This window comes from Haliotis asinina, chromosome 9 (assembly GCF_037392515.1).
Source record: "Haliotis asinina isolate JCU_RB_2024 chromosome 9, JCU_Hal_asi_v2, whole genome shotgun sequence".
NCBI lineage: Eukaryota > Metazoa > Mollusca > Gastropoda > Lepetellida > Haliotidae > Haliotis > Haliotis asinina.
Genome location: NC_090288.1, coordinates 2,752,171 through 2,774,181, shown reverse-complemented (window position 1 = coordinate 2,774,181; position 22,011 = coordinate 2,752,171). Strand labels below are relative to the sequence as shown.

Below are 22,011 nucleotides of genomic sequence, written 5' to 3'. Positions count from 1 at the left end.
GGTCACGTGACACCTCGACAACCGCTTTGGGCGACCTGAATGGTGCTGGCTAGTTTCGCCCTGATAAAGCGAACTCAATAACTGTGATTAAATCTTGGACTTGTAAAACTCATAACCTGGACGTGAGTATCTACATTTTTTCCTCAGATTTTATTACTTACATTATCAATATTTTACCATAATTACTCAAACTTGGCATATGTGATGCGTCACTTCCCTTCAACAGGCTTCATAGTGGCCAGCTTATATGTTCATATTTAAAACTGCCGTGATGATAACAGAAGATTACAACCGTAAGACAGATTCATAGTATTGTTATGATTAGTATTTCACAGAAATATTTTAGCATAATTTATTTGCTGCGACTAAAACTAGGAAAAGTCTACAAAAAGATGATTAAATCACAATCTCATAATAAACATTTCAACTGCAGTGAAGTGTATAAGATGGCAAAGACTTAAGGTGAGACATGAGTAGTTGTCATGTCATGTACTGTGAGAGTATTGTGTAGAGCGGCTCGTGGGGAAAATACCTGCCTTCTTGTGTGAGGGCCACTTGATACACGATCTGTGGTGATGACTTCACAGATAGCTGTGATTACACCCAAAACTGATCACTTACATAGATATATGGCACTGCTCACCGTCATATATAATGCATGTATGTAGAATTTTGGATTGCATATTTTGTGAATGAATCAATTTAGCAAAATATTCAAGTGTTGTGTTTTTTAATAGTTTATGCAGATATAGAGACCATATCATACATGATCTGAAGCTTGAGCTTAACTGAGCAACATGAGTTCAGTACTCTATTTATAGAAGGGTACGCTATGTCTGTACTAACTTTGTATACAAACCTACAAAGGAGCTTTCATTTGGCAGCTTGTTGAAGGTCTGGGTATCTATTATAGGGGGTGGTGGTAAAAAGGATATCATGTTTTAAGCTGATTCCACCCCCCAAGATATACAACCTGTCCTTAAACATTGTGATAAATTTATCAAATCATGATCAGTAAATGAACCTTTGAAAAGTGAAATTTATTTACAAACATTAATGATCTTTTACTTTCCAAAATGTAACAGTGAGTTCCTCTTCAAACAATCCCAAGAAATGCACACTAATATTCCACACACCAAATTCTCCACAATAAATAGTTGCTATTCTCAAACAAATATTACATCTGGCAGTTCAGTACACTGCACTACTTTGTCACTTTACAGGACCCTTATACTTCCAGTAAGAACCTTCAAAATTAACAATTAATGTCCTCCAGGTCCCTAGTTTTGTAGAGCAAGGTAAAACCCTAATATTTTCATTATTGCTCCAGTGACACTCATTTCTCTAATGCTAGGTGAGTGTAGCATGTGAAATGTTAAATATACATGTCTTTCACTTCTCCATCAGCGGCAGCTGATTACTGCTGAATCAGCAAATATCACTTGCGGCAATGTACTAGTATAGCCAGTTCCAGGGATATCCAAGAGGGACATTATACACAATAATAATGTGATGTGTAACATGTGGCAGAGTGCTTAGAGGATTGTGTAATGATGAAGAAACAATGTATGACAAATGTATGCTTACTAACATGAATAACTTTGATGTAGTGAACAATGTGTTCTCTCTAAACTTTGTTTCAGTTTTGTTTTGACACACTACCATTCATGTGGGTTTGGCCCCCAAAATGTTCAGTATTAAACAGGAAAGACTAGATGTGTTTGCAGGTTCTTGTCAACACTAGTAAAGCCATGTTGCCTCAACATATATATAGTCTCCCCTCAGCAGTACACAAGCTGTCATGGTGGATTAAAATGTTTGAGTCTGGCACAGACAAACCCATGGCTGAAGTTAGCAGCATCGTCTTGCATTATCTAATACACAAGAAGTCAACCAGTTCACCTAAATAGCTATCAAATCTATTTAGTCACCTGCACTTAATGAGCTATAAAGTTAAGGAATATAAGGTATTAAGTGCTAAAGTCTCATTACCTCTAGTTCCAGAGAGCCTTTTAAATGGTATAAAGCCAAACTGTTACAGAAATGAACTGAAACACAAATAACATTGAAATGGCAGCAAAGTGTTTTTCACTACTTCAAAATATACTGTTATGACCTTTTCGTTGTTAGTTTCCAGGTCTAAATGGCGTCCACAACAACCTTACCCCGTATTACCCCCCGGGGGACCCCAGTCTCAACCCCACCTGCCACCCCACTACCGCGGTCCTTCTCAGCCCAGTCTCACTATGGACCCTATCCACCACGTCACCTCACCAGCACCTTCGACTATGTAGAATTCCCCAAACGTATCAACCCTCTGTCTCCTCCGCCACCGAAGCGCCGCATCAACTCAAGCTGGGAGACGACAGACCAACATTACCAGAATGACAAACGGCGGATATTTATGCAGGCGCGAGAACATGAGCGGTACCATTCAGCATGGAGCAGGCCATTCTATGGAGAACCCGCGGAGAAAGAGATGTACAGGTAGTGGATTTTGCAGTTTTATTGTATGATGAAATTAAGTGCCTTTTTGTTTCATAAAAAAATGTGGTGGGGACTGAATATATTTTACAATTTCTAATATCTCTTGGACAGAATATGTCCCTATGACTCATGCTGGTCATGACAGCCCCCGTAGTGGATGAACTGGTCAGGTTCAGTAATTTGGATCCTTGTCTTTCTTCCCTCCTTGTGTGATTTTATGACACAATGTGTTAATGTTTACTGAACTATTTATCAAAGAATGATAATTTCACACTGTACCAGTCCTGCTTTATTATTATTGCAAACTTCAATAGCTTCATTGTGAGCGATGAAATGAAATAAAAAATAATTTACACTTTGAAACCGTAAGTGGAAATTATCAAGTAGTCTATGGACAAGTAAGATACCATTATTTGATTGCCCGAAAAGAAAACTGACTCGTTGGGGGCATCAGGCGATGGGATTTTTGAACCCCTGAAAATTGCTGAAAGCATTCTGACTGGGATGTCACTAAATATTCTCATGACATCATTGCAGGTAAAAGAATAACATCAGCAGTCAGAAATGTTTCTAATCTTTAACCATCATGAGAAGAGGCTGACTTGTCCCTGAATTCATGAGTTTTTTAGAATGGGAAATATGTATTTGCACAGGTGGTTGTGTCCGTCATTTGTCCAACCTACGTGAACATAAAGGGCAAATGAAAATGCACAAGTGGCAGCTGGATTTGACAAAGATCTGGGAATATTATCCAAATGTTACACAGCTATAAACATGTCATCAGATCCCAACAACCTTAATGTCCCAGACTCAACCATGCTGCTTGAATGAAATGCATCACCATTAAGTTACCTGTTTGGATTCAAGTTTAGTCCCCATCAAACATGGCTGTTATAATTTCTTCAGCCTGGAATCCTTTGCAACAAGTGGGTGCAAAAGACACTGATAGGCAAGAAAACACACTTGGTTTCTTAAATTATTCTTCTTTAACTGTTTTGAATTAATAACGCCCCAAAAGTTGTCGGGATTAATATTTTGTGCTATGCTGTGTCCCACTGAGCCGGTATAGGCAAACCATGCCATTCAATGTGTGCCTACCATGCTTTTACCTTGTAGTAAAATTGTAAATTTTAATGGATTTTAATTTCAATTGCACAACTGTGTACAGTGATCAGCAACCATAGAGATGGTGTAAATCCTGCTGGTAAACTGTACTGGTAGCCAGGTAAGACTGGCTCACCCAGAATGTGAACAGGGAGACAAATGTACAGAGGTTCACAATCCCAGCGGCCAGGTTAGGTTGTTATTTAAGTCACTGACAGCCCTTCAGATTTAAATATAACTAGCTTCTCTACTGCTTTCATCCGCTTTAAATTTGTCCAAAAGCAGATTCATATTTATAAAAATACATTACAACATGGAGAAGTTAATTACTAGTATTTCAACATTATGTTTAGCTGGACTATATATCATAGCTGTCTTGTATCACCCGGAGACCTGGGAGTTATAAATTGATTATTCCCTGCCCAGTGCTAGCAGTTCCAGTGATTGAACTCCGGTCTCAATATCCGGGCACAGGAAATAGTTCCTACAGGAATCAGTTCTCTGTTAACTATCCCTCTCACCACCAGTGCGGACATCAGGGGCTTTACCATTGAATCTTCTTGGAATAGGGGCAGCTGATTATTTTCTTCAGTGATTATTGTGGAAAATACTGATGTATATTAATGTTGGTGTTGTTAGAGGTGGACCTGTAGTTTTATCACAGTGTGTTTACTACAAAAGATTCATAAACAATTACCATTAGTGGAGAGATACAAAGTGCAAAAATAAACTTGAGTCAGGGATTCAAGCCTATGATGAGGTATGAAGTATAAGGACACAAGTATACATTGTTGCAGACCAATGTGCCACCTGTCCGATCCTGAACATATTGATTATGTCTAGAACATCTTCAGTAGAATGATTATATCTTCCTTGTAGTTCGTCCAATAGGGCTTTTTATATAAGTATTTTTCTTTTCTTATTCCATGTAACTGATCTGTGCAATAATGCTTATCTTGTTTTTCATGGGCATGATCCTGTTTTGTCATGTATGCCAGTATAAAGTATTAATATCTGTGCTTGAAGTTACTGAAACTACTTTTGAACTGATGCCTAGTTTGAAAAACTAACTATACATGACCAGTAGCATGGCGGAGAGGACATTCATGAAATAGATGTCCTTCAAAACTTTTCTACCAATTTGCTTGTGTAGTTATTAAAGTTACATACGTATCATACTGTGCTTGCTCTAATAATCATCCTAATGTTAAAAACTGAGATCCCAATCCATGTTTTCTTTAAGATAGTAAAGATTTGATGCAGCAAAGTGAGAACAGTACAAGGGAGATATATTTGCCTGATACCCTGTAATAAGACTGGAACTAACCGGAACTAACTTTGTTTACTACTGCTCAATCTCTAAAATGAATTAAAATTTTTGTGTATGGCTTTAATTCATGTTCTATTTGCCACTTTTCTAAGGACCTAATTATTGCCAATACTGTGTTACTTTTATCAGTTATTCACTTATTTGTTCTATTTGCCTTGTGCAACTTTGCCTGAATTCTTAAATTTGCTGTAAAAGGACTTTTAGCCTGTAACAGTCAACAGTCAATGGTCAGCGGTCAATGTCAAGAATTATTTATTTCAAAATTTCCATTAACAGGGAAGAGCTTAAACGTCAAGAGAGGTAAATTCTAAAGTAAACACCATAGTTTAGTGCAACTGAAGTCTAGTTCAGTGTTAGTCATATTACCAGAGTACAACACACATACTGTGACTAGCACAGGAACTCATACTAGCGTAGCACAACTGCCTCAGATGTTGTTTCAACAGACATTTCAGAGTGGAACAGATTAGATCAATATAGACAACATAGTTGAAAAAAACTGACATAATTTAGGTTTAGTAATTGCATTGTCAGAGTACACATAGGTACAGAAATGCTTGAATGTGGATTAATCAGACGTGGTCAACCTTTCTCTTGACAACTAGTTTTTGATTTACAAAAACGTTACTTGCAACTTACTTGTAACTGGACTAGCTTCTAGGGATTTCTTTGGATGGTGAAATTAATGTAAGTGCAACATATCTATTCATTGAAAAATTGTTTGAGTAACTTTACTGACAGAAAAGCTCAGTAGATCTGTGTTGGAACTCATCTTGTGATGTTGATGGATTAGCTGTTATTCATGTTATTTTCATCACTTAAATGACACTTAAAAGAAGTAAAGAACTACTTTTACAGTCAAGACAATGGGTTTTTCTGTCTCCAAACTAAAACTTTTGGAAGAATATTTTAGATGATAAATAGAATATTGTTGTTGTGTCTTTTGATATGAAATATGTTGAAACTATTTCATAAAGTTGACAGTGTATTGACTCATGTTGAAATATTTAATATTGAAAGACACTAGGCTGAGATTCTATATTTACACTTCATGGTAACATAATATTCTGTGGGTAACAATGAGCTTCATTGGTTCCATTGTGTTAGCGCATGTCCTTCAAGGCGTGTAAACGATGCCATTTACTACACATTCCTGTAACATAGAGTATCTTTTTAGAATCACAGTGTAAACACCCTCTGAGAGATTAACATTGTCAATAGCATAAAGGTTATTCCACTTATCTGTTTAACAGCGGACATTTCCACACATATATCCAACATGTACATGTATTATTGCAGACTATTCCAAATGAAAACCAAACATCAGGGGCTATATGTCCAGTTCAATAGAACTGTGCAAACAGTCTATGAAGAAGGCACCCTGTATTGCTGCCAATATCAGACATTTATACAGTATTGAACTATTTTGTATAGATTCACTCAGGACCACCTTTAACATTGAAATGCTTGTGTTAATGACGACCCATGCTGACATAGAAAGATTTATTGCTGAAATGGACTTGATAAAAGTGTAGGTTTCAATTCATGAAGTAATCCATGGTGGCGAGAGGTCTTGATATTCATGCAGCAACTAGTGTTATTTGTACTGTGTTTGATATACCTGTCCTTGTACAAAATAGATTACAATGCCGTGAATAGCATGATCGACAGACATTGTCGGAGGAAACGTGATTGTCACACAGAATGCTTAACTCTTGCTTACACAGTGTACAATTCTGGCTGACACAGCACTTGATACTTGTCACTACAATACTCAATACTTGTGATATTGTTGCATATTTTGGATAGTACTTTCTCTAGTTCTAATCTATGGAGGGAAATGAATATCAATACCACAGGGGATTGTGACTGTTAAGTTGTAGTCCTGACAAGGGAGCTTGTATTGTATGTTCCTCAGGGAGCTGAGCATGAAGATCCATTTAGCAGGATAATATAATGTTTGTGCTTTGAGTATGCATCTTGTGTATGGGGTCAAGCCCAGTATAAGTACTAGTAGTAGTATCAGAATTATTATTACTATTATTTTATGAGATACATTCCAGATGGGACTAAATACCAATGTGAGCTGTGTATGTTATCACTGCCCTGGACTCTAAATCAAGGACTCGTGGAGTTTAACACTACTTTGTGCAAGTAGCTTGTATCATGGCATGTGAGTTATGTAACAGAAGACAGTTGGTGAAGCCCAGAAGCCACGATTACAGCCAAACTTGAATGGGGATTCAAACCAGTGGCTCTTGTGCCCTAAGGGAGGCAACTCTACACAGAACTTATTAGCCACTGGGCCACCTGAGCCTCCCTTAGAAGATTAGAGCTGTAGGAATAATGATGGCTTTGGGGGATTTGAGCACTTCCTGTGGACCTGAAGTTTGGAACTCATAAATGGCTATGGCCACAGATGTCTATGTATTGTTTAGGGTTAAATCCAGCAATTTTGTGACAAAATGACCTGCCAGTCTTTGCTGTGTTTGGTTAGGTGTCGGTGATTGACAGTTCACCTGAAACAATCTTATGTTTGACAGGATTGTTGATCTAGTATTATGAATGGTAGTTACATTGTGAACAGGCAGCTGATAGAAGTTATCTCAGATAACATTCATAGTGCTAGGCTGGGACCAGTTGTTAGTATTGCTGTTCAGAATTTGTCACATAAAAGATCTTTGTTTAATTTGTTTTGGGGGTATTTTTCTTTATTTTCATACTAATTCCATTATGTGTTACCAGATCAAATGCTTATCTCTTCATTTGTTGAAGTGACTGACTATATTTTTTAAAGTTGAAACAATGCTCTGTTCATTTGAAATTATTGTGTTTTGATATTTTATTGTATGAGAAATTAAAATTTAAAAAAATGGAAAACAAAAAGATCTGTTACGGTGCTGTTTAGAAATTTGACCCTAAATGAACCCTGATATTTCTATTGTACTCTGTCACAACAAACTGACAAAGAAAGTCCAGTTGAAACTGAAAATAGAACTTGCCTTATATCATGTACACAATGTAGTCTTATAGCAAGTACACAGTGTGATAGTACATATTGTTTATTTGCCTTGGGGTAGGACCCAAGGGTAGGACCCAAGAGTAGGGCCCAAGAATAGGACCCAGCGCTGGTAGACAGTCCCATCACCGGTTGTTACTGTATCAGACTGGCAGTTTCAGATATGTGCAGACCCTTATGGTCTTCAGTAAATTTATCTGTCAATTATTTTACCCCTGGGTTGTTTCCCCTTTTTTTTCCTTTATCAACATTCAGGAATAATTCACGATCCAACATTTTACAATAGTGTACAGTTTCACTTCCCGGTATTTCAGCGTAGGAATGTCAACACCAGTCTAACAAATACAAACTCCTCTGTGTGCCAGAGGGTTCACTTGATTTTCTAGAAACAGATTATAGCAGATTTCATTTTCAGGACTTGTAGATTTTAAAGCATGTAGGTAGCAGCAGGCCCTCATGACCAGCTAGTAAATTAAACTTGCAAACACTGCCCAAGAGAATTAGATATGGACGTGTAAGTCAGGTAATACTCTATGTGTGCTGGCCATGTATGTTTAAATTGCAGGGATTGCAGTACAGAACGAGCAGAAGTTATGAGTTGTGATTTGTACGACCACTCACATGCATGCATGTAATGAATGTTTGTGAGAGAGTGAGGTTTTATGGCACCTTCAGCAATATCACAGCGGAGGACACGAGAAATGGCTTCACTCATTGTACCAAAGTGGGGAATCAAACTCAGGCCATCAGTGTGACTAGTGAACGCTTAACCATTGAGCTATCTCCACCACATGTACATTTTTCTGAATGTAGCAGGTAACACAAAGTCACTTCAAGTTGGTCACATGTTAATACTTGCCTCTCTTGTGAGAGTCATTAAAAGTGTGAAACCTGAGAGCACTAGCCACCTGTCAATGTTTACCTTTTGATATTTCCATGCTGCAAGGGCAGACATCTGTCCTTCAGCAGTGTTACCAGATTAACCAATACCTCAGTAAGAAAAGTATGTTCTATATATAAATGTTCTGTAGGTGTTTCATCGTGCATTCCTAAAAATAAGTACATATATGTTGAGGACTTTCTAAAGATTACTTATAGTGGAAAATATTCTGAGATCTTTGGATTACATTTTTCAAGTTTGTAGGCAATATCTGCATACTTGTTTCATTGTCAAAGGTTTTGAATTAGAATTAAAACAAAATAAAAGACATGGCATGATGAAAGATTTTTAAAAAATTACATTTGGCCTATCTATCATACAAGACAAAATTATTGCGTCTGTTATGTAGACTGAAATACATGTCATGTGAATATATACAGGTTAAAATACGTGTGATTGCATATAGACTGAGAAGAAATTAATATGTGTACTCATTTAGATATCCATGTATATACACAGTTAAGATATATGGGAATATGTTCAGATTAAGATATATGTGTTTATATTCAGACTGAGATATTTGTGAAAATATTACAGGATGTAATCTATGAGGACCTGTTAAGATCTTTATATACGTACAAGTTTGTCACAAGTTGTCCTAAGTGGTTAAAATACTGTCCTAAGATACAATGTTATTGTAAAACCTTTACAGGAGGTCTCAGACAGTCAATGATGCTAACAGCAGTTGTATTGAAAGCATTGATTTCATTGATTGTCTGCCCTTGTCCTGATGTGAGACTTTCAGCATGGGGTATATTGAACGTATTGACCGTCAGGAGTAGATAAAGGTGAAATGTTTTTCATTACGTCTCACTGAATATTACACTGTTTGGTTCAATCTGACTGACTGGTGCATGACAATTGTTCCTTTTCTTTTAATTGTTTGCAAAGTAATGTGATCTCATAACAAGAATGCACCCATTGTCCATGATTTCTCAATTCACTTAATTTAAATAGACATAAGAAAAACGTCAAAATTAAAGCTAAAAATATCAATGCAATTCTATTCAAAATAGCATACAGGGTTCTATTTGACAGAATTTCTGCATTTAGCAGGTGCTAGTGTATAGAATGGATGCAGTAAAGATATGTTTTCTGTCCAAAGGAATGTTCAGTCATGTTCTCTGTACCACGTTATTGACTTGAAAATTACACGTCTTTTAATCACAGTACTTAGAAGATCCTACAGACCAGTATGTGACCCCATGTCATTACTTAACCTTCTAGTAAGGACTCATCAGGGTCCTCTTAGACATAGGTTTGTGTGTTAAGGTGGGCGGGTAAGGTAGCCTAGTCATCACACTGAAGTCACGGGTTTGATTCCCCACATGGGGTACAATGTGTTAAGCCCATTTCTTGCGTCCCTGTCATGATATTGCTGGAATATTTCTGAAAGTGGCTTAAAAACCCTAGTGACTCACTCACTCAGGGCAAGGTGAACTCTGAGATATGGTAGCTATTTGGGTATACTGAATGATCAAGTAATTGAATTATCTCATTCTTTATCTGCAACTGCCATCAAGTCAGTGTTTAAGCAAGAGGTAGCTTTCCCAATTAACTGAAATTTTATCAATATGTGTCTGACTCGGCTAGAAAATGGTTTCACTAAAACGGTATTTGAATTTTCACTTGGTTGCCAAGCCATCTGAGACTTGCAGACATCCTTCCTAATCATGTGATGTTTTGGAGACATATACCTTTGCTGTAGTTTTGTGAAAATATGAAAGTTTATTATGCTAAATGAAAAATAATTTGCTTGGTGATGTATGGAATACATACTGAAGCGACACTCTGGACAAGAGACTTCAACATGTATGGTAAAAGCTCCTTAAGAGGCCAACAGTATTGACAGGGCCTATGTTCAGTGACACCAGTTAACCCTCCTGGTTCTACCACCTCAGGGGTATAGGGTGACAGAGCTATTGTCTGGGTACTGCTCTCAGTCTACACACACTATACACAAGAGTTAACCTTGTGAATATAATCAGGGCGTTTATAATGTGCCCAGGTTGTAATCCTTCCTTTGACGGACTGGATGTGTGGTATATTATCACAGTCTGAACCATAATGGAGAGTGGAGGACCAGGAACGTTCATTTACGATACGGTCAGAATTGATTCCACTCACTTGTGTTGGGGCGGTGCTGGAATGGCTTATGCTTATTTATAACTTGTCTGTCGAACATAATGGAATATAATACAGGAATATAATAAAGGAATATAAGAGGGAGCTATATTTGGAAGTGTTGAATTGATTAACAGAAAGAATAAGTACTCTGTAGTGATAGCAGTTTTCATGGCTGCACTTTAAGCCTGTGACTGGCATTTCAAATTGCTTGAAAATATCTTCATAATGATATCTGCAATAATATGGTTATGCATATTCAATATGCTTTCCATTTCATTTGAAGTATATGTCATGTCTCTTTGTATGGAGCTTTAGCAGGAGACAGATAAACATTATTTCATGAGATTAAAACATCATTATAACTGTACATTCAATAATTCATTATAAATTGTTTATATTGAATTAGATATAAAATTCATTCTTATTTCAGATCAAGTTTATGTCCGTTGTGAAAATATTTGCTCAAGACAGATAAAAAGTAGTTTACTAGGAACATACACTTGCTGGGAAATGAGAACATGTTCAATACAAAGTTGTTATATACCATGTGAAGTTACTGTATATGTTTCTTATGATTCAAGCAACAAGTCCTTACAGGAGAAATGCTGGGTGATTATGTTGAGATATAACACTGGATATATGAGATTGTACCCCACTGGTTTAACAAGCAGTATGTGTCGCACAGGAAGAGAATATTTTACACCACTTTACCGTCATTGGTAGAATAATTCAATGCAACATTAGGGAAGGATTTACATGAAAAGATAGTGTTTTGGTTGAGACTGCAAATCCAATACACCTTCCACAACCAGCGTAAGTGACATGAAGGATTTACTGCAAGGATAGTCCAGAGTACTTCAAGATTTGACAAACCTCCTTCACTGTGAAAACATCAAGTGCTGGCTTACCTAGAAATCAACTATCACCCCTTCAGATGTTACTGTGACAGCAGACTAAGTTAAGGGCCCTTACCGAGATCTGGGAAACCAGAAACAGTAGACACCAGGCTATGTATTACCTGTGCAGGTAGACATCAGGAATCCTCCTGTTCTGATTGTTCAGGTACATGTGGAATGTCATGCTCCTTGTATTGGTTTCTTCAAGTGTGTTCTAATTAATCTTACATAATCAATATCAGCACAGTGTGGTTTGGTGTTTGAGTTGTTGTTTTATATTTTCAATCAATATTGTTTTACCTTTCATATGGTAGTGTAGGTGTTGGTGGTGTCTGGGGGCATGTGAATATAAGCCCAGGTACATTCATATCTGATTTGGGGGCAGTGAGGTAGCCTAGCCCGAATGGGTACAATGTTTGAAGCCCATTTCTGGTGTCTGCTGCCATGATTTTGTGGAATATTGCTAAAAGTAGTGTAGAACTAAACTCACTCACTCCCTGTAACAGAAGGAAGCTGTCAGTGTGTGTTTGAGAAAGGTAACAGTGCAGTTAGTTGATCCCGTCAGTCACTTTAAGTGGCTGGGATCACCTGCTACTTGAGGAACATAGCAACCTGGTTTCAACAGCCACTGGAGGTGTAGGTGCAAGTTAATAACGAACTTTGATCTCATACCACAGTAACTCAGACACTGGGAATGCATTTATAGGAGTGGCTCTCCTGAATAAATATTATTTCATGTCTGATATTGCGTTATATATTGTGGATTTTTTTGAGTTTTCTACTCACACATGTATTCAGCTGGCACAACCACTGAACCAATCCCCGCTACATGCTGTGACTGCCTTACTCTGTTAGTCTCTCGACAATCCCTCAGTCATATTATTTTCCAACAAGCTGTTTCTGTTATGCAAACTCCCTAAATAAAGCAATTCGAGAGATTTGTTAAGCTCATTTTAAGTTAGGTTATTATTTAGGTTAGGTTAGGTTTCCATCAAAATCATATATATTCAGACACTAAGCGTTGGTCTGCCTGTACATTCACCAACAGCTGACATTCATTGAGGTGTAGGAGATAAATACATACAGCAGTTTTCAGTGTTACATCAATGTAAGATGTATGTTTACAGATTATAAGGAAAACCCTACACGGTTATTTGTTAGAATATTAAATGCAAACACAAGTCTGAAAATGGATTTGTCTTTAAAGTGATTCCCTGTGAGTAAGGTTGAGTGGAGAGAAAAATGGCATGACATCATTTAACATGATTAGAATATTAGAATCGGTATATTGGGTAAGGATAATCTATGTAGATTTTATGATTATCTTTATGGTTTAAATTAAGATCTCCATGGGTTTTCATTCACAACAAATGTTTTCATTGGTTATTCTGTGACATAACAACATGCTGTACTACTATATATTGTATAAAAAGAGAAACAGAATCCCTGACTATGGAACCTAATTTTGAGATTACAGGGAGTGTCAGGTTGCCTAATGGTTAAAGTATTTACTTATGGATCATCAGCTTACTGTCAGAGAAAACCCTGATGATGTGCATGCCTCAAATAAATGTTTACCGCTCTGGAGAAACTCACAAATATGACAAATATCGACAAACCCTTGGACCAGGGTGGATCGGGATTTAAACCTACATTCAAAAGTTTCTGATAAGCACTGTAAATTGCTGATACTTAGATTTTTGGTCCACCTGGTATCAGGCAAAATAAAATAGTCTAAGAGCTGAGATGGAAATGCATTATCTGTAGCTGAGATGGTGATGAGAATTAAAAGTTGGTCACTATCATTGAATATATACTTGAAAGACAACTAATTCCACTGAAATCACTTGTGTCAAGTTAAGGACAGACTGGTTGATACCAGCAAATAACCACCCCAGCCTAATAAATAAATCCTGTTTCAAGACTTGAGTGTCAGTACGATATTTATGTCCTAATATTGTCGCTGGACTTGGATTCAAAAGGCTGTGTATTATCTATTCTCAGTCCAAGTATGTTTAATCTCCGTCGTGGACAAGTCTTTGTCACAATTACTTTCAGTCTTATCTTCAATAGATCGGTGTAAATATACTATAAATCTCTTAATGGTGTTTACCAGTAATATCTGTCCATACAGCTATACCAGTAATGGCTTGTATATTGATGTTGATAGCACTATTGATGTCTTGTTGCTTGGATACTGTGTAAGGTATGGGATAATTAAGTCAGGATGATGTTGTGTGGAATATTTTAATGTGATGTTTAAAAGTAACACAAGTTTTTGTCATCTAATTGGGTCATAAATCAATTAGTTGCCTTTATATTCAAACACTTGTATAAATATATCTGTTTGAAAAGAACTGCGAGTTACCCGGTAATATAAGATGTGTTATGTTTTTCACAAGGGTGGAATATAATGCCTGCTTTGAAATTTTTTTTGTTTCTTTTGTTCAGTTTTTTTTTTGTAACAGCAAATACATTTTTGACTAATTTTGTTTTCAGGAAACATTTCCGTGAAGTGTTGAAGCAACAGATGCTGGACCAAGACAATGTGAAGAAGCAGATGTTGGTTGACAAAGTCCGAGAGAGTGAAGCGGCAGTACAGTATGACCGTCAGTGCCAAGAAGAAGACATGAATAAATTCTTGACTAAATTTGGCTACCTCAAGACATTCCGAGATGCAAACAAAGATGTGAGTTCATAGAATGGTCATAGTGATAAGTATGTTATATTCTGTTGTGTTGAGTTGTCCCCCTTAGAGTTGTCAGGATCAGATGCTTGTGGATTTGAATCCCACATCTCATGTTCCTAGGTTTTGTGAGCTAGAGTTCAAGGGTTTCACCAAGCTCAGGCATGTCTGTGTTCTCTCATGCTGGTAAATGAGGCTGACATGATGTGATATGATGATGGAAGTGCATGTGAAAACTGTATTGCGTTCTCTTGCCCCTCTCTGTTTACTGTGTATTTTGTTCAATGTCTACAGTCAACACTAAATAAGGTACAAGGCAATGAATACCCTGAACCCAACGTCTCCCATCCCGGGAAAAAGTTGTTAAGATTAACTAACACATGGACAACTTTACACATACCTACATTGAATGAACCTTTCCTGATTTTGAGTTTCTTTTACAATTCATCGTTCTGATTTGGAGACCAACATACTGTGTATGTGTTGTGGTTCATCTGTCGACAAAGAGTAACCTCCCTTGTTGGTTGGGTCCACCTGAATGCACAGCTTCTGTTAGTTGAAACAAGCAGACATTGAATGCATCATGTACATTGTGTAAGCATGTAATCTATTTTCTGACACAATTTTGCATGTTCACATATTTGTTTTCAGAATCATTATGTTGATGTCATACTGGTATGAAAAAAACTTGTTTACTGATTTGATTTAAATAAATTAAAGGTTCATAATAGAAAAGATCATTATATTCAAAATTTGTCAAGTATGGGTTGTTGGTCTTTAATGATGACAGATACATTTACCCCTTGTGCCACACATAGCATTGAGAAATGGATATCTGTTACTGACAATGTACCTCTGATTCATAACAGATTGGAGTGAGTGAGTGAGTTTTATTTGTATTATTCATAATAGTGGATCTTCATTTTGGAGGTACAAAATGTCTTTTTATCTTTCCTAACTCACCTAACAAACAACTGCCCTTTTAACTCACTCTATATTTCTACTGTATGTACTGTTTTGTCAGTATATGTTCAAATGCTTCTATTCATTTCAGATAATGGAGGACAGATGGAAATCAACAAAATATGTGCGACATATGGAAAATCGGTATGACCGAGAGGTGATGCGATACAACCCTATAAACTGGAGTGGCACTCTAAAATGAACAGCTGTTAATCTGGAAGCATAGAAATATGGAAGCCCATTGGACTGTGAATATGCTACAAGAATTGTGATTGTTTGAATTGACATCTGACTTTTGTACTGATGTTATTTTGACATAATTGTGTTTGGAAAACTGCTCCAAAGGTAAAGTGATATACTGAAGTTGCTTCAGCTTTGAAATGACAGTTGTGACCATTTTGTTTTTCTTTATGTGTGACTGGTGTGTAAATTATTGACTGATATTGTTTCAGTTTTGAAATATGTCATGTTTTAGGTGTAAAGCATGAGATATTTCCAACAACTGTTAAATGAAAATCCCACAGTATCAAGAGAGAATTCGTCATCTCAAGTACCGATCTGTCTGAATTCAAAAAAGGTTTAGACAGCAATGACAGTATGGGGAGGTCGGCTTACAGAATAATGGGGTGGAAACTGTTCAGGTTTTGCTGTATGAGGGTATTTGTGATGACTGATGTCAGTATCAGTCTTGCGATGTGTTCGCACACTCATTCACACTGTAGACCACACAGACCAGTACCTAATGCTTGATGTATGTAAATATATATTTTCTGAGTACTTGCTCAATGATGATGCTGAGGCAAAATATGAGAGTTCAATCTGATGATATATTTCATTTTATAATACCATTTATTTTTGTTGTAACACTAAGCCAGTGTATTCCACACCTGTGAATATAAACAGGTATTCTTGTGATAAGTACATTATTCTGCACTTCACAATAGACAATATATGACATACAAATGCATGAAAAACAACTCCTGAGTTTTGCAAGCAGATAAATATATAAATATGTAATATTGCTAAATATGATGTTGATTAGTGTAATACATACAAAATGAAGAACTTAGTGCATCATGCTAACTTACTTAGGCGCTAAGGTCACTTCTTAGTTACTTAGTTGTAGATGATGATCCGATTCAGTGAACGATATCAACTCTTAATTTGTATTTATAACTGCCATATTTCAACATAGGTGTATGATTGTTTGCACTGACATTACTCAGGTTATATTAAAAAGATTTTTGCAACATGTTTAGCATAATTATTGTACTTGAACATGGATGATAGTGATAGTCCCAGCGCAGTGGTCACATGGAACTAGCACTAAAATGTGAGCATAAGTACTGTAAGTAGACTTTCTGATCAATAGCATGCTGTGATACATGTAATTACCAAATGTCGTGTATACTTGTTCCCTGAGGGACATGCTCGTCTCCAAGGTTTGTAGTGCCTTTGTCAAGCATGTTGTTTATCTTGTTGGAAACTGGGTAACTGTCTCATGATATTGTTGTTGACTGAATAAACTGGGTTTGTAGAGAAGACACTCAGGATCTTACAGGTATGGGCTGAGATGCTCTGGAGTCAGTTATCATGGATTTGAGTAACTTATAAAGGAAAATAACTCTCACCATTCATTTCCTAACAGTGTTGACAAAGGAGAAAGATAAACGTCATCATTAAGTTTAATATGCTACCTGGGAAAGGACCATGTCCTGGGAAAGGACCATGTAAGTTGTTTGACATAGCGCTTTTCAAATCCAAGCACATGACTCTCAATTGTTTTTGAGCCATCTCCCAACCAGTCAGAGCCCTAGGAGAAAAGTATCTCAGAGTTCAATAATACTGAAAGAAGTTTAAAATGCCCAGTTATTTTTATTGCTGTGTGTCATGCCAGATTAGAATTGGGTTTTTCTGACTTCTTTTAAGTAGCATACATCTTTAGGTAGATGGGCCATTTTGTTGTGATGAGTTGTCATTGTTTGCAAAGTGTAAATGAGTCACCTTTTTTCGTATATATGATATATACGTCATGTCTAGTTGTCCTTTTCCCTTAAAGAAGAGGAAGCCTCTTCTTTCCCTTTCGTCTGATATTTCGTACATAAATTAGGTCACTATCATACGTCATGTTCTAGAGAAATGTCCTGTCTGAAATTGGAAAACAGAGACCTAAACCTGACATAGTGACCTTAGCAAAAGTAATTATTTTGATTCAATGAAGGATGTACTTTGGAAAGTCACTGACAGAAGCCATGTTTTCTGATTCACGAAGTCAACATTGTTCACATGAAAGGTCACGTGTCGAGTTGAGTGTCAATCCCCATTATGATTTGACCAAACTAGTTTGGTCAGTACTCTGTTATGCCTCAGATTCTGCTTTGAAATTTATAATGTCATCACAGACGCATCAACTGCAGGACTCATAGATTCATAACATTGGTAGAAAACATCTGTTTATGGAAACAAATGCACGAATGAGTCGTGTTTTATGCTCTTTTAGGGAATATTCTGGTGACATCTTGTCAGGGGACACATCTTCAAACATTTTTTACCAATGCAGAATTGAACCTGGGTCTTCTGTGTTACAATACAATGCACAACCCTCAGTGTATTGAAGTTACTAGGGTAGAGATGTACAAGCCCTCATTGAAGTTGAACTAGTTCAGAAATAGGATTATAGTTCAGCAAGTGTAAACAAGGGTAATCAGCTATAGTCTATGGCACTGTTCATAATACAACCAAAGTGTCTTCACCAAAGTGGCATTGTATTTTTCACCTGTTTAAATGTTTTTATTTTGAATCATGCTTGAATATGATTAGTCCTACCTGGGATAGATGTAGAAAGTGATATACCAGTTTTACCGTTCATAACACGACACACACGACCAGTGTTGTGTTGTGCAGCATTCCTGATCACCGAACAATCTGGGGTCAAAGGTTATCTGTCTGGTTAGATGAAATAATATGGATGTTATGCTGTAATCAAAATATGCCTCAAGTCTCTATGCAGCAATTCAATACATGACAAACAAGGGAGACAATGCAACCCATGCATGGGACACAGATTGTTCTTTGGGATTATCAAGGGAGGTAATTTAGAAAGGAATCATGACTAAAATTGGTGTTAACACAATCAAGTTCATATTTCCCGAAACCTAATACATTCAGTTATTTCTCCATAGTTGCATTTCTTGTGTTTCATGGACAAGTGTTGAAGTGTATTTCAGAAAGTTCCTGCTGTTGTCTGTGAAATGGATATGCTGATATGGCACATGAAGACGGAGTCAGGATTGTGTATTGTTTTTCAGCCAAGTCAGTATTAAGATAATGTATAATGATAATGATCAGCTCACGTACTGAACAATATTTGTTATCACATATGTATCTCAAGAATTAAAGCTTTTCATCACCATGAAAAACTTGTTTTGTTTCATTTGACCACCTCGAGTGGTATGAATATGAGCCATTGCCTGAACTGGTAGTAAGTGGCGAATCTGTGTATTGTGTGGTCAAGCTTATTCACTGGGATGATTGTATGTCATCTATACAGTCGTACTGATCTATGATTGTAACATCATGCAATCACTTGCATGTCTGGTCCAGACTCAATTACCTACCTACAAGCAAAAGTCAAATACCTGGAAAATTTCATGAGTGCAGCATTAACAAACAAACCTCTTGTAACCAAGACTGCCTGTTGTATGTGAGCCTGCATGGACTATGAGAGACTGAATGCCAGTCGCTGTGATACTTGTTGGTTTTTGCCATCAAATGACATTCAACAATGTGACATGACAGCTGGGGCTTAAAGCAACATTCTTTCATTAAATCTTCATACCTGTAATTGTGTTTTCATAAAAAGAAAACATTATTTAATCAATCAACAATTTATTCCAACAAAGCACAGGTGATAAAAACATTGGCATCACTATCTATCAACCATCACTCGCACTTGACGTAACAATCACTCCAACATAATTACACTCTAGATTCTGGACACATTCATGTCCACACCCAGCACACTCACACATGCTTCAAGGTGGAGTAGGGTAAACATTAAATAATATCAGTTTGAAATAAAAGACTTATCTCATGTCATGGATCCTAATTTTGGGACTGGGGCAGGATTTCATGATTTTCCACAAACTTTATCTGCTTCTTTGTTTCGAGCAGGAATGTTTGGCCCAAGAATATGAAGTGTCACACTTATGAAATAAAAGAAGTTGTTATCCATAAAGTTTATCAATATTGTACTCATCAGCTTCAAAAATGCAACTCAAGGAAGATGTTTACATTCCTTACCTTTGTTCAATCTTATCAATCATTTATACCAAGCGATAGAATTAGTTAGTATTTTTACAATTTAAGATTAATGATGAAAGTCAAGCTATGCTTTTCAAAATAAAAGTTGAACATTTAGAGGACTCCCTGATTCAAATACCAAAAACGACCTGGAGGGTGTTGAAGTCCTTAATTGTTTTAAAGGAGACACATTCCTAGTCCAATTTCTCGATTTCTCCTATGTGGAGACAGTAATACACATACCTGGCGTAGAATATTGCTACGAACAAATTCCAGATGGCAACCTTAAAGCTGCTTGTGCATGTGTATAATACACAGCTAGGCAAGTGATAACAATGCTTTTACAGAAGTGCATTCATATTCCATGTATACATGTGAAAACAAATATTCTTTGATTTCTGTTATAACCACAGGCATTAATGCTGATGAGCCCAATACAATGTAACATATCAATACAATACAACTGTAGATGTTAATGAAAAAATACCTGAATGTTTGGCACCAGAAACAGCCAAACTTATGTCAACTTGTTGCCGTGGAAACTATAAAGGCATCAGTTCTGCACCTGCCTCATATGGATTGTTGAGTTTGAATATGACACAGTTAATAAGTTATGATTTTGAAATTAACAGCTCCCTTATTTGAGCAAACTTGGAAACAAAATTAAACAGGCTATTAAAATTTCCAAAACACTAATTGATGAAGGTTTTCAAAACTTCATAGTCATCGCTTGATTTAGTCCAAACGCCATCCATAATGATTTCTGAGAACTTGGCAGGACTGAGCATCATGATCAGAAGAGTCTGTAAAATGTATAAAATCGAAAGTGGTTTTAATATTCTCTTAGCAAATTTGTCCATTACAGATGAATACAAAATATCATCCTTCTATTTAACCAGTATTCCACACAACAGCCAATGGACTCAATACTCATGGAAACAAATAAGGGAACACATGAAAGTAAAAGTGTTCCTTTCTTTCTTTTCAGGTTTCTTCGCAAGGTATGACTTGCATTGTAGGTAAAACTTTGGAAATAAATAAAGGACCACTTGTACTTTCATGCATTCCCATATTTGTTTCAAGGAGCATATACTATCCACCAGTGTCACCAGTGTTGTGTGGAAATTTCAGTTTTATGAAGTATTTGTGGTCTGTTATAAAGGTGCAGGTTTAGGAACATGTGAGGTATGATTGTTACTGATTATGTACTATCTGTACTAATCAGACAGGAAAAAAGACTGCTACTGAAAATTCAAAATAGAAATAAATCACTCGCTTGAACACCAAACACACAGTCCCTGAAATACCTCGACCAACAAAACGTTTTAACAAACAACTGAAATACATCCACTTCATCTCTAATATATTCATACAACGCTCTTGACAATATCAATACCCAAGGCAGAATGTATTCCATGCAATCTGGATGTATTTATAAAAAGGAAATATCTTGACCAATCATATCAAGCTTACTGGAACTGGACATAGTTTCAATAGGGAATAATGAGTAATAGTAAACATGTTTCAAAACCTGCTGACTCGGCATAAATCAGAACTCACTTACTCACAGCCTCTGCAAGTATATGCACACACTGACTTAGAATCTATGAAAAACTTAGGTTACTAGATTTGGTCCACATGAAAATTCAACTGGCTGATTTAACGAAATGGGACGTCGAAAGAAATTCATATTTCAGAACTATGGTCACATAACTGCCAACTGCATGTGTTTGGGATCATATGCAAAAGAGTGAGTGTGCATTTTTCCAGCTGGTTTTGGATATATCCCAGCTGGCTGGTGCCTGGGGGTAAATAATGCGGTCCTGAGAAGACAATGTGTGATTACCACAATCATTTCTAAACATACCTACTACTGTCGCAGACATCAATGTAAGTGCACAATCAACCAGCTCTTTAACACTAAATCTAAATGATCTTCTACTTAAGAAACCAATACAAAATCAAAATAAGTTAAACCTGCAACAAACACTCATGTATTACAAATAAACCTTACAAAGCAAACAACAGAAATACGTAAACATCTACAACAGAGAGAATAATTGTCATTAATGTCAAATTAATTTTAAAAATCAACAAAAATATGAAAGATATACACATAGATAAAAGTCCAGCAACATCCAGTTGTCTGTGTGATGA

General features: G+C 36.6%; 1 protein-coding gene across 1 annotated transcript; it reads left to right on the top strand.

Annotated features, from left to right (window-relative positions):
* LOC137296329 (uncharacterized) lies at positions 1–18,971 on the top strand. The gene is made up of 4 exons (XM_067828102.1): positions 1–122; positions 2,131–2,487; positions 14,403–14,592; positions 15,644–18,971. Exons 2-4 carry the CDS (start codon positions 2,144–2,146, stop codon positions 15,752–15,754), a joined length of 645 nt encoding a protein of 214 aa, XP_067684203.1. The 5' UTR covers positions 1–122; positions 2,131–2,143; the 3' UTR covers positions 15,755–18,971.
* Positions 18,972–22,011: the final 3,040 nt, after the last annotated feature.